The 12130-nt window shown below is 53.4% G+C and overlaps 1 protein-coding gene across 1 annotated transcript in view; it reads left to right on the top strand.

Annotated features, from left to right (window-relative positions):
• The window catches only part of CCDC88C (coiled-coil domain containing 88C), a 123622-nt gene that overhangs the window by 98585 nt on the left and 12907 nt on the right, over nucleotides 1–12130 (top strand). The window contains exons 22-26 of the mRNA XM_032405794.1: nucleotides 979–1165; nucleotides 2773–2918; nucleotides 5365–5454; nucleotides 6777–7012; nucleotides 11714–11902. Coding sequence (XP_032261685.1) covers nucleotides 979–1165; nucleotides 2773–2918; nucleotides 5365–5454; nucleotides 6777–7012; nucleotides 11714–11902 — 848 coding nt within the window. The remainder of the gene's footprint in view (nucleotides 1–978; nucleotides 1166–2772; nucleotides 2919–5364; nucleotides 5455–6776; nucleotides 7013–11713; nucleotides 11903–12130) is intronic.

Raw genomic sequence — 12130 nt, 5'->3', positions numbered from 1 at the left:
AGTGAACGGCAGAGTCAGGATGTGAATCAGGTCTTGTCTCATCACAAAGGCGTGACTGTATGAAGCTGCTTCCTCTCCACGTCCTTGCATGCATGTGCCACTCGGGGGCCTCCAGTGACCCAGGAGGCAAGGCTTATGGGTGAGGGAGTGCCGGTGACAGGCCAGACGGGGGCGTGGGGAATACACACCAGCTGAAGGCTGTTAGCCGGCAGGCAGGCCGGAGCTTTCCAGGTCATTCTTTCATCTTACGCTTTTTTCTTAAGGGAAACTGGCCATCTGAGCGTTGATGTGAGACCTTCAGGTTTTTAAATGTTGGCACACTGACCCATTTAAAAGAAGTCTGTAGGCCAAACAAGACACATCTGTGTCCAGATGAAGTCCGTGAGCCTCTAGTAATTTGAGCTTTCGGATACAAATCTTCCCCCCTAAGAAGTCCTGGTTGGATGATAGTTATGATGATGGTAATTTTAGTGGATTTCCATAATACCCTGGCATCTCATACTTTATTCATCTCAGGAGTTGAAATTAGAAAGGAGCTTGAAATTGGGAAGAAGAGCCAGACGTAGACACATGATTTTAAAGAAGAAATGTTCTGGTTCGTTGTTTTTTTTTTAGATACGTTGGCTAAACAAAATAGCTTATTAAAAAAAAAAAAAAGTTAACAGCCGAACCCTTTTTTCCGAGTACATATGCAGATACGCCAAAGCTTTAAATGTAAAAGAGATCATCACAGTGATGCTCTGTGGGAGCAGGTGTCTGAGCCTGCCCACGCTGTCTCCCCCAGCCCAGCGTGGGGCATCAGGGGGACCCTCACAGAACCCCAAAGAACACAGTTGGAAAACTCATTTTGTTCAACCCCCTCCTTTTACACCTGAAAAACCTGAGGCCCAGGGAGGCTGCCGTCTTGTGTCAGGTTGCATGGCGGGGGCAGAGCCTGCCATGCCCTTCAGCCCTTGGCCTGTGGCTCTCCGCCCCCAGGGTCAATTTCCTGCACCACCAGCTGAAGGGGGAGTACGAGGAGCTGCACGCCCACACCAAGGAGCTGAAAACCTCCCTGAACAACTCACAGCTGGAGCTGAACCGTTGGCAGGCACGGTTTGACGAGCTGAAGGAGCAGCACCAAAGCATGGACATCTCGCTGACCAAGCTGGACAACCACTGCGAGGTGAGGCCCGGGATGTGGACGAGAGCCCTGGGCCCAGTGGTGGTGATGGGTCCTCGTTGGCGTTGGCGCTCGAAGACCATGTGGAAGGTGGTGCAGGGGCTGGGAGGGAACAGAGGCATTTGAAGGGGAGACGGACACCATGATTGGCAGGGATGTGTCAGAAGAGAGCTTTCCATCTGCCCTTTGCTTCTCGCAGGGTCGGGGAAGTGCATGAGAACAGCAGAGGATGGTCTTCTGTCCGTCCCCTCGGCTGTGTCTACAGTTGTCTTTCGTCTTTGCAGTTCGGCATCCACACCGTTCTAGCGAAATGGCGTGAATGGCTGACTCGGGCTCCGGATCCCGGGGCAGCTCGGATGGAGCTCACCCAGGAGCGCCCGGTTTCCGGACAGGCATAGCTATCCCTTGTGGTGCGCGAGGTTGGAAATTGTCTTCTTAAGCAGCAGAACCATCTCAGTTGAGATCATAAGCAGATCCCAGGACAGATAGGACAGGCAAAGTGGATCGAGCTGGGAAGAGCGGCTTGGTCCCAACCCCCTTCAGGACAGGACGCCTCAGGGACAGCAGCGTCCCCAGGACACAGCTCCTCTTGCCTCTCATTTGTCCAGAAACCGTCTCAGAGGCCTTGTGCTTTGAGCTCCTGGTAGCCGTGTGGGACATCAGAGCTGAGGAGACCGAGGCCCCGGGTGCACAGATGCCTCCAGGCCCCCCTGGGCTGGGGCCGGGGGCGTGTGGAGGAGGTGGGGGCCGGGCCCTCGGGCAGAGGAAGCCTCAGCCACCGCGGGCTATGTTGTCACAGGGAGGTGCTTTAGGATTTCTGAGGAGGCCCCAGACCGGGGGGCCTCCAGTCATGGGTGGGAACTTGGGCTGTGTGAAGCCCGAGCTTGGGATTTTCCTGCTACTTCAGCCATGATGATATTCTGGGGCAGGAGCTAGAAGCCCTCAGCCCGCGAGTCAGGTCCAGCCCACTGCCTGTTTTCATACAGCTGTGAACTAAGACGGTCTTTTACAGTTTTAGTGGTTGGGAGAAATCTCAGAAGAAGAACGATAGTTTTGTGGCAAGTGGAAATGATCGGAAATTTAAGTGTCCGTGATTGGGACGTAGCCGCACGCACCCGTGTGTTTGCATGTCATCCCTGGCTATTTCCCGGTCGTGGTGGTGGTGGTGGTGGTGGCCGAGTTGGGAGCATTGCAACAGACACCCCCCCCATCCAGCCTGGAAGCCTGAAATGCAAATGGTCATATCTAAAATATGACTATTTTGACATGTGACCCAAAAAAAACTTTAATGAGATATTTTATGCTCTCTTCTTTATTATTATGAAGTCTTCAGAATCTTTGTATATTTTGGCACATCTCGGTGCAGACTGGTTGCATTGTAAGTGCTCCGTGGCCACACGTTGCTGGCGGCCGCCAGATCGGACAGGGCAGGTGCAGAGGGACTTCGGCTCTCCCCAGGCCGCTGGCTCTCTCGGTCCTTACAGGTTCTCACCGGCGGAGGAGTGGTGCGCATCTCTGTGCCCGTGACCCTTCCCTTGGAAGCCAGATTCCCAGCAGTGGAATCCTGGGACCATACAGTGTTTGAAACATTGATCTGATTTGTGTTTTAGTTGCTGTCCCGTCTCAAGGGGAACTTGGAGGAAGAAAATCATCACCTGCTGAGCCAGATCCAGCTGCTGAGCCAGCAGAACCAGATGCTCCTAGAGCAGAACATGGAGAGTAAGGAGCAGTACCATGAGGAGCAGAAGCAGTACATGTAAGGACTCGTGTGGGAGCGATGCCTGTAGACAGAGGGACTCCGGCTTCCCCGGCCCCGTGCCAGGACCGGTGACATTCTGGGCAAGGAATGGCCCCTGGGCCCGTTGGTGTCCTGAGGGCACGGGGACAGTCTTACCTGCACATCCTTCTCTTGACGTCCCTGGAACGGTTCTAGGTTTGTGCACGTGTGTTGGTTGGCTCTTGTTTGCTCTTCAGAGACACTGCCTACCACTAGAAGCTTCGGAATCTGCTTTTGGAATTAAGCTTACTTTTAAAAATAGGACCGTGCCCACAAGAAGTATCTCAGGGAAAGAACTCAGATGGAAGGCTGAGCCCGGGTGCCATAACTGGTGTCTTTCTGTCTCCTTTGTCTGTGTTCCCCTGGATTACTGGAAAGTGGCTTTTTGTCCTCTCTCGGCTGGGGTCAGGGAAGTGCCCACTCTGGCATGGGCCCCATGAGGTGCACAGAACCAGTCCCCTGGGAGCCAGGAATGGGTAGGGGTGGTGGGGTGTGTGGGAGCGTGTCCATGCCGGGCTGCTGTGGTGGGAGCTGGGGCTCTGTTGCTGACATGGGATGGGGAGAAGGCAGGCAGGTGGGGGGACCCGAAGGTGGAGCCCAGCAGTGGTCTGGGTGCCGGGAACATCAGGAGAGAAGGCTGGAGGAGGAGGCGGGCGCTCAGCTGATGAAGGCTTCTGTGCCCAGCTCATGAGTTGGGATTCGCCAGGAAGTGTTAAAGGATGCTGGTCTAGCGGGGCCGATGAAGCTGCCAGAAACAGAGGTCAGGAGGACGAGCCCCGGTACGGGAAGCTTCATGGTGTTGGAGTCAAGTCATTCAAGATACATCTCATGGATCCAGGGTGATGTTTAAGCCTCGTGCTGTGGTGGTTGGACTGTCCTTCCTCATGAGGGGGACCGGCGGGCCAGCACTGGGACGGCCAGGGGAGATGCACCGGCAGAGGGACGTGGTGCAGTGAAGCCCAGTAGCCCGCTGGCCATGCTCTCCAATGTAGCAGTGCTTCTTGGTCAGTTTTCTGGCTTCACCTGCTCCTGTAGAGGGGCAGGCTCACCACTTACTGGATGATGGTTTACATTGAAAACCACGCTGTAAATTTGGGGTAGATACGACCTTTGACTGAAGTTGGCTCTCTCGAATCCAGCTGATAGAAGCTGCCTGCAGGGGTTGGGCAGGTGCTAGCGAGGAGAGTAGGAGCCTGGTACCCAAGGGGGATGATTGGATGATGGTTTTGCATTAGACAGTGGAGGATGCCAGAAGTTGGCATAAGAGCACCATTCCGGGCCCTGGGAGGGGTGCAATGCCGGCTGTCTGTGAGTTAATGTGCATTTCTGGGTCCAGACAGCCACGAAAGCATGCAGAGGGTAAGGCCAAGCAGAGTGGGGTTTCATGGTTGGGGCCAGAGGTTCACAGAGCTGTCACTCTTTGTGGAGGTGTGCATGTGCGGTGGACTCAGCCCCCCGTTCGGCTGGAACCCCAACAGCCTCACAGCAGAGAGGCCTGAGCACTCACCTCTGGTTCAGAGGCCTCCTTTTCAGATGAGGAGACCAGGGGGTGGTGATGGCCTGTGGGCGGTGCGGATGGAGTGCTCCACCCCCGTGACTCCCTGAGATAAAGCAGAAGCACGCTCTTCCTATCAGGAAGGCCAGACACTCCCGGGAAGCCCAGGCGCCCTCTGGCAGCCCCCGGGGTCCAGAGGTGTCTTGATCCTTTCTGTGTTTTTGAAAACGTGAACTTGTTCCCAACATTTAGAAATCAGATTTGTCTTCATAACCTAGGTGTCCCAGCTTCTCTGAAAAAATTGGCGGATCTGCCCTGCAGGCCTTGCGCATGGCCGCCTGACAGCGAGCTGCCAGACCTACAGTCCCCGTCAGTCCCCTGCTTTTTCCAGGCCTGCTTTGCTCCTTATCTTCCCCGTCTGGCCCCCAAAAGCTTTCGAGTTTGCCCCTGTGGAAGTGTTATCAGAAACCCGGCGTCGGAGTGGGTCCAGGTCAGAGGCCTGACTTGGCGGAGCTGACTCTTTCAACCTTGATGCCCATCCAGCTCCCTGAGGGCATAGCTCCCCCCCTCACCAAAGGTATTACTAACACACAAGCCCCGTGTCTGACCCCGAATGCCCAGTGTCCCGAGTGACCTGGCCGGCGAGTCCTTGGGGCTCTAGAAGCACGTAAGTTTTCAGATGGTTAGGGGTTTGCTCCCTTGAGTTGACTTGCACCCAGACCCTGAGTACTCCAGCACAACTCCTCAGGGTATCAGGGCTTCCTGGACCAATGCCAGACGTTTCCATTCACACATCCCCGACTTCGTGATCATGACGGTCATGAGCATGATGATGTCCGAATCCCAGAAAAGGTCCCGGGCTGGCCTGACAAGTTCATGGGTTTTATTTAAAACTGGATTGAGAACCCTCCTTTTCCTCTCTCTTCACAGAGACAAATTAAATGCCCTGCGGAGACATAAGGAGAAACTGGAAGAAAAAATCATGGACCAGTACAAGTTCTATGATCCTGCTCCAAAGAAGTGAGTTTATTTAAGTGTCAGGGACGTAAGCCCAGGACAGAGAGCTTCCTCGTGCGTGAGTGGAGTGGAACCCGCTCCCATCTAGAGCAGCACCCAGCTTGGAAGGCCCGTGCCTCCCGCTCTGTGGAGGTCCTCTGTGTGCAGGCCGCCCCCGTGACTGAAGGAGTTAGATTTTCAGCGCCGTACTCTGTACTCTGGCTTGTCCTGGGAGGGTCAGTGAATGCCAGCTGACCCTGATGAGACATGGGCTTAACTTAGCCACAGCCCTTTCCAAGGGGCGGAGAGTCTGTGGTGTGGGAGCCATTAAAGTGGGACAGAAGGATGGCCGTATCAGGTTCTGTCCAACGATTTAATAGGACACTGGAAATCACATTCCTGTTTCGGGGACAGAAGCTGGTGTACCCAGGCTCTTTAAACACGGGAACCTTTGGGCCTCACACAGATTCTTCTGGACGCCCTGAACCTCAGGGCAGGCTCACAAACTCAGTCCGTTCTCCAGGGACAAGCAACCTCTGGTGGTGGGGCCAGCTCAGTCCCTGGGGACTGCCAGCCTGGTGCCACAGGCCTTCCCCTGGTCCAGGCCTGAGCCCCAGGAGCCGGCCGTTTCTGTGTCCTGTCCCAGCCCAGCCTCGAAGTCAGGATCACCGTGAATCCTTCAAGGTTCTCTGGTGAACCACAGAATTTCTGAACCTCGGTCCTCCTCCCTCTGGCAGAAATGGAGGCCCAGATGAGGAGACCAAGTGATTTGTGCAAACATGGTACTATCTAGTTTCAGAGCCAATTTTTTTGGTGATATCAATACACCCCCATTTCCAGTCAGCTGCAACTCTATCGCTTACTCTTGAAATTCACTGGTTTTAATTTAAACGGCCCACTCTTCCCTCCCCTTCCCTTCCCTCCCCTCGCTCTCCCAGACTCCTCCGTGCCAGAGACTGGTTGAAGAATGTCAGCTTATTCCATTTACTATTAACTTTAGCAGAAAATGAGGAGGTCCGTGGCTCAGTTCCAAAATGGCATTTTGACAGAAAAATTGCCGACGGACGCGGCTTTGTTTCACGCACATAATAAGGAGTTTGGAGTTTGCATCATATTTGAAGTTCTGTTTCCCCAAGAGGCTAGTGTGGATTTCCGCCACAATGCACACTTCTACCATCCCTGGGCCCCAAATCCGATGATCATGGTGTTGGTGAGGAGTGCCATCATTCTGAACCCCAAATTAACGGCTTGAGATGGAAAGCTCGGCTCACGTCAGGGCACCCCGTGACCTGCTGGTGGGGCAGCGAGGGTTGGTTGTGTCCTACTAACAATTGGCTTCTCGCTAGGAAAAACCACTGGATTGGTGCCAAAGCCTTAGTCAAGCTCATCAAACCAAAGAAAGAAGGTTCCAGAGAACGACTGAAGTCAACCGCAGAGAGCCCTCCTTGGCAGGTGGAGTCCCCGGACCCAACCTCGCCATCTCCTCAGCTCCTCAGATTGCAGCCAGAGAACCCTGAGGCCACCCCGTCTGGCTCCAGCGGTGCGGAAGAGCGGGACACCCTCAACGGGCCTGTGGGTAAAGGTAGGAGCGGCTGACCAGGCTGCGGTCAAGCTACGGAAGGGGTGCTCTGAAGGGCTCTGCCTGGATGGGGTAGAACGCGAGACGGTGTGTGGGTGTGCACGCGTGCGTGTAGGAGCGTGAAGAGGGTGTGCTGCTTACACACAGGTCTGCCTCCTTGCGTGTGTTAGCAACCCAGGAGAGAATACAAATTCCCATCAGCAGCTTCATCCTGTGACAGTTTCATTATTTTAGAATGAGAAGCGTCCCCCATCACGTAGGCTGTGGTAGCGTCCAGGGCTGATAGGTACGCAGGTGCTGTAGAGACGGGCTGTGTGTGTCGAAGATTCAGAGGCAGATGTTTCTGTAGGGAGATCCCAGGGGCATCTAACCCGATCTGGACACACGCGGGATCTTCAGGATCAGGAAGTCCCCGAGTCCTCCCAGCCACAGGGCACGGCTTACCTTTTTACTTACTGCTGTCATTTGGAGTTTGCCAGACGTTCTGATGTGGATTCCTGGTCGTATATGCTGTATTTCCTCAAATCTAAGAGGCTGTCAGCGATACGCTGCATAATTACTTTATATGCCGCCAGGAAAAGCAGGGCATTCCAAGAGGGCCGTGCTCTACAGACTTAGAGCGTTGTGCACAGACATAAGGGGAAGACAGGAGCGCAGCACATGGGGCGTGGCAGTGACCGTTTCGTCAGAGGTGCCTCCTGGCCAGTGGTGACCGACAGACCCCGTCATAGCTGCATCCGAATTTCAGAGCCGTGAAGGAATGGGGGAAAGCGTGTGCCTCAGAATCAACTATTGTTTTCAGGTTTACTTCTAAAATATAACTTTGAGGGTTCTTTACCCATAAACGTGCCAGGCATGCACCTTGAGTAATTTGAATTTTTATGAAGGACCCTAGGACTTTCTGAAGACCGGGCCTAGGCCTGGTAGCCCTGTGCCCCCGGGGGCTGACGTTACAGTGCTGGGGGCCGGTGGCGACAAGCTGCCCTGTGAGTGTGATACGTGCACAAGCCTTCTGGGGGTGCCATTCAGTAGGTCCTGTTGTGTCACTTCCGAATGCAGAGAAGACAAATGCTTGCATTCCCGTTCTTTAGAGGAGATCAGATTAGGTAAACAGCTCAGGTGCAGCTAAGCAATGATGGGGCCGAACCTTTGTTTCTGTCCAGCAGGGCTCTCTCCCCTCGGGTTTGCATGTTGGCTATTTAAAGTTGTTGGCCTTTATCCCCTCAACTTGTATTATTCTCTAAACTGACTTAATTAACTACCATCGGCCTAATGAGCTAGGAAAACTTGGAGAGGAAAGAAATACTTGACTGGTCCAGGCTGCTGTGCTGATCCACGGACGAGCAGATCAGGGAAAATTCTTCATAGCAGCAGCTGTATATGTACTGGGCATTCCTCCCTGGCTCCTTTTAGCTAATTGACATGCTTTACCCGTCTCCCGGAGCCTACCTACCGCCTGACGTGGGCACGATTAGTCATCCCTGCTCAGAGTTTAAACACTTGCCGGTGTAATCAGTGGTGGAACTGGGGTCCACACACGGGTCTGCGGGGCCGCTGAGCTGGAGCTCCTCACCACTGTGTGCAGGAATAGCCATGGACAAACGTGCTGCGGAGCCTGGGGCCTCTTGTTCTGTGGCAGGAGCACCGGCCACCAGGTGGCGCTGTGGAGGCAGAAATAAGCAAATCGGAAATCCCTTAACTCTGCAGCTTATTAATCAGAAAGTAAGACTGAGTGTCTGCTCTGACAAGCCACGAAGTGTAAGATTGGAGTAGAGGTTGTGCAGGCGATCTTAAAGGAAACAGTTCTTGGTGTGGCGGGGTTTGCGGGTACAAAAAGAGGTATTTTCATTATTTTTAAATGGGTGCTGTCAAAAGAGGTTATTTTAGATATACAGAATTATTGGTGAATACTTCAGGAGACTGTGGTCTCATGACCTCAGGCCAGAAACATACTGTTAGGTGTTTGCAAGGCCTTTGAGCAGGAACGGGAGTGGAGTGTGCACCTGATCGTCAGGGGGCCTGTCATTAAAATGGATGAGTAAGAGAAGCCAGGTCCTAAATTAATAAACATCCTTATTTAATAATTTAACACGTTGAAATTGAAAAAAGTCTCAGCCATTGGCTCCTTGAGCGATACATAATTCTCCTCCCGTGCAGAGTATAGCGTTGGCACTAAGACACCCCTAAATTAATCACGTTGAGTCAGAGCATAAATGATTCACCGAGTCCTGATTGGGCTTGTCGTGGGTATTGTTCCCGTCTTTCCTGGGTCGGACGGGATTCTGATCTCCTGCCTACATTTAGGTAATTTAGAGTCATTTGTTATTATTCACTTCATTTATTTGTTGTTTTTTTTTTTTTTCCTTCCTCTCTTGGGTTATCCGGGGAATAACAATTTAGCAACTCAGCGCAAAAAGAGTCCCTTTTTGAGAAGCAAAAGCAAGGACAAAGACAAGTCTCCAACGGCCCACCCGACTCTCTCTAAACGCCTGCGGTTCTGGTCTTCTTCTGACATCCCATCCTCTCCTAACGAGCCTGTCCCTTTTTCAGAAATTGGAGATTTCTAATCCTTTTCCTTTATCATGTGTTTTCATCATATATCCTCCTTCATTTCTGAAATCCAAACAAACCAAAAAAAAAAAAAAAAAGTACCTAAAGGCCTGATGACCCCTAGTGGACCCCTCCTCCTGATCCCAATTCCAAGCCAAGTTTAAAGTAGCCAGCGTGGATTCTGATTTCAAAAGAGAAGATGAGTTGTCACACCCTCTGGACCATTTCTCCAGCACAGCCCAGTTGTAGGGGAGCCTCGGGACATCCGTGCACAGGTCCGTGGGCCAGCATGTCCGTGCTAAGTAAGTCTGGCGGCCGCGTGCCGCCCCCCCACGCTCGCACCTGCAGGCTTGTGTCGTGCCCGTGTGTAAAAGCAGAACTGGTTGGTTGTCGCTTTGCTTCCTAAAATAGACGGCCTCTATCAAGTGAGATTTTTTTTGTGTGAGATTTTTTTTTTAAGACTTATTTTTAGCAGCTAAATTTAAAGCTGCTGCCCTTTCCTCCTCCTCTGTCAGAGCACCGAGTTGTTAGCTTTTGCTGACAAGGCCTTTTGCAGACGTGCTCTGTGTCCCGAAGGATTTATTGCTCCGTTCAAGCATTTTGTATAATTGGATCGCTGTTGCCAAGCCAGAGGTCAGCCTAGAATGAAGTCTTATGACTGTGCGGTGGCTCTCTGACCTCTCGGATGCGGACGTTAAAACAGTAGCGGACAGAAAGACCGTGAGCACACCAGTCACGCCCAGAGCGGGGGCAGGGGGACGCTGGTCCATAGAGGCCTTTAGCTACTGTGCTGTCTGATGTCATTCTTGTGCCGTCTTCCTGAGTTTTGCCACATCTTTTTATCCACCCGTGTGGATCATGTACATGTTTTCCCTTGAATTGACTCACCGTTGCCACTTAAATTTATTTTAAATTAAAGGGAAAGATTATTATCAGTGCTGTCTGTGGAAAACCCATATCACCGCAAAAACAAGGTAACCGTACAAACAAATACATACCTATTAAGCTGTTGAAGTCAGTCAGTGTGGCACTGACTTCATGTCACGCGCTCCCCCTCGGAGACCCTGGGCCGCCGTGCCCCCGGTCCTCGGGGACTCTGTCTCGCCAGCATGCTGTCGGCCTCGTCCTGCTTCTCTGTCCGCTCCCCTCCACCTCCCCTCCGCTCCTCATTTTAACTGCACCTACTGGATGCTTGTCCCCATTCATTCCACCAGACTTGAATCTTGCTTCTCATCAAGGGTATCTTTCAGAATCCAAATTTTGCCTTGGTTTCAAGTTGTAAGATTTGGGCACTGAAAACTTCCCAGGGAGTCCAGACCCCCGACTGGCTGAGGGGCCTGCGGGGTCAGCCCCGAGGGAGGGCGTGCCTCTGGGTCCCGGCCGTGGGGTGCCTGGAGGGGGACATGGTGCCAAACAGCGCTGTCCTCATGCTCTCAGGAGCTCCGGCTGCACGCATGTTGATCTTCCATTTAGAGAGCCCGGCCCCTTTCCTACTACTAGGTAGTGGGAGGGGTTTTTTTTTTGTTTTTTTAATGTTTTTATAGAGATTTTGTTTAGCGAGAGTATGTGTTCGGGGTAGAAAATGTAGCGATTGCAGACAAGCACAAGATACAAGGGAGAAGTCACTCTTACAGAGATTAAGATTTCTTAAATGATTGTTAGTTTAGGAGTAAGCTGCTTTCTCAAATCCTAAGTGAAGCCAGTTGGCCGGATGCACGTCCGTCCGTCCGTCCGTCCGTCCGTCCTGGACCTTCGGGGCCTTGGCTGCAGGCCTGGAGTGATCCTGAGCAGATGTCGTCAGGATCTTTTGAAATCGGGCATCTGAGTTACATGTCACATTGTTACACGACAGGCGTGCCCAGAGCTCACATGCTGGTCTTCTGGCAGTGGTTCATCCTCTTGAGTGCCTTATCTTGTCACAGCCTTGCAGGGCTCGCAGTCGGACCCATGCGTCGAGCCGGGGCCAGCCTCTCTGCACGCCCCCCCCACCCCCCGCCGGGCCTGTAGCCAGGGCCCTCCTGCTGACACCGCAGCCCAGCTTCTGTCCTTGTGGTCCGTGCGCTCCGGTGCCCCTGCTTCTAGGCCTCGGTGTGGTAGCCCAGCTTTGGCACGGGATTTTGCCGCCCCGTTTCTCAATGTCCTTCTCTGCCCCAGGCCCTGGGGACCTAAAACCAAAGCAAGGGTCCCCGCACAGAGGCAGCCTTGACCGCACGGACGCCTCCGCTGACCCAGCCATGAAGCTCTGGCCCTTGGAGCTGAGCTCGCGGACCTGTTCGACCTCAGCCATCACTACAACCCCTTCCAGCTCCACCCCCCTCACCCGGCACCCAGGCCGCACCAAAGGTGAGTCGTGGGCCCCTCCGGAAGAAGAGGGATGCGCGCCCGGGGTCCTTCCTGAAGACCCCCGGGCTCACAGAGACAGGCGGTAAGCAGGGCGCTGGGGCTAGAGACGAGCTTTGCCATCACGTAGGCACGGCTTCTGCCTGTCGGCTGTGTGACGTGGGGCAGACAACCTCACCCCCTAGAGGCCCGATCCTAAGCCACTCTCACCACCACTGTTCAGGAATTGGT

Source organism: Phoca vitulina, unplaced genomic scaffold (assembly GCF_004348235.1).
Source record: "Phoca vitulina isolate PV1807 unplaced genomic scaffold, GSC_HSeal_1.0 scaffold7, whole genome shotgun sequence".
Taxonomy (NCBI): domain Eukaryota; kingdom Metazoa; phylum Chordata; class Mammalia; order Carnivora; family Phocidae; genus Phoca; species Phoca vitulina.
Note: the sequence above shows the minus strand (reverse complement) of the source record. Positions and strands in the feature narration are given on the sequence as shown.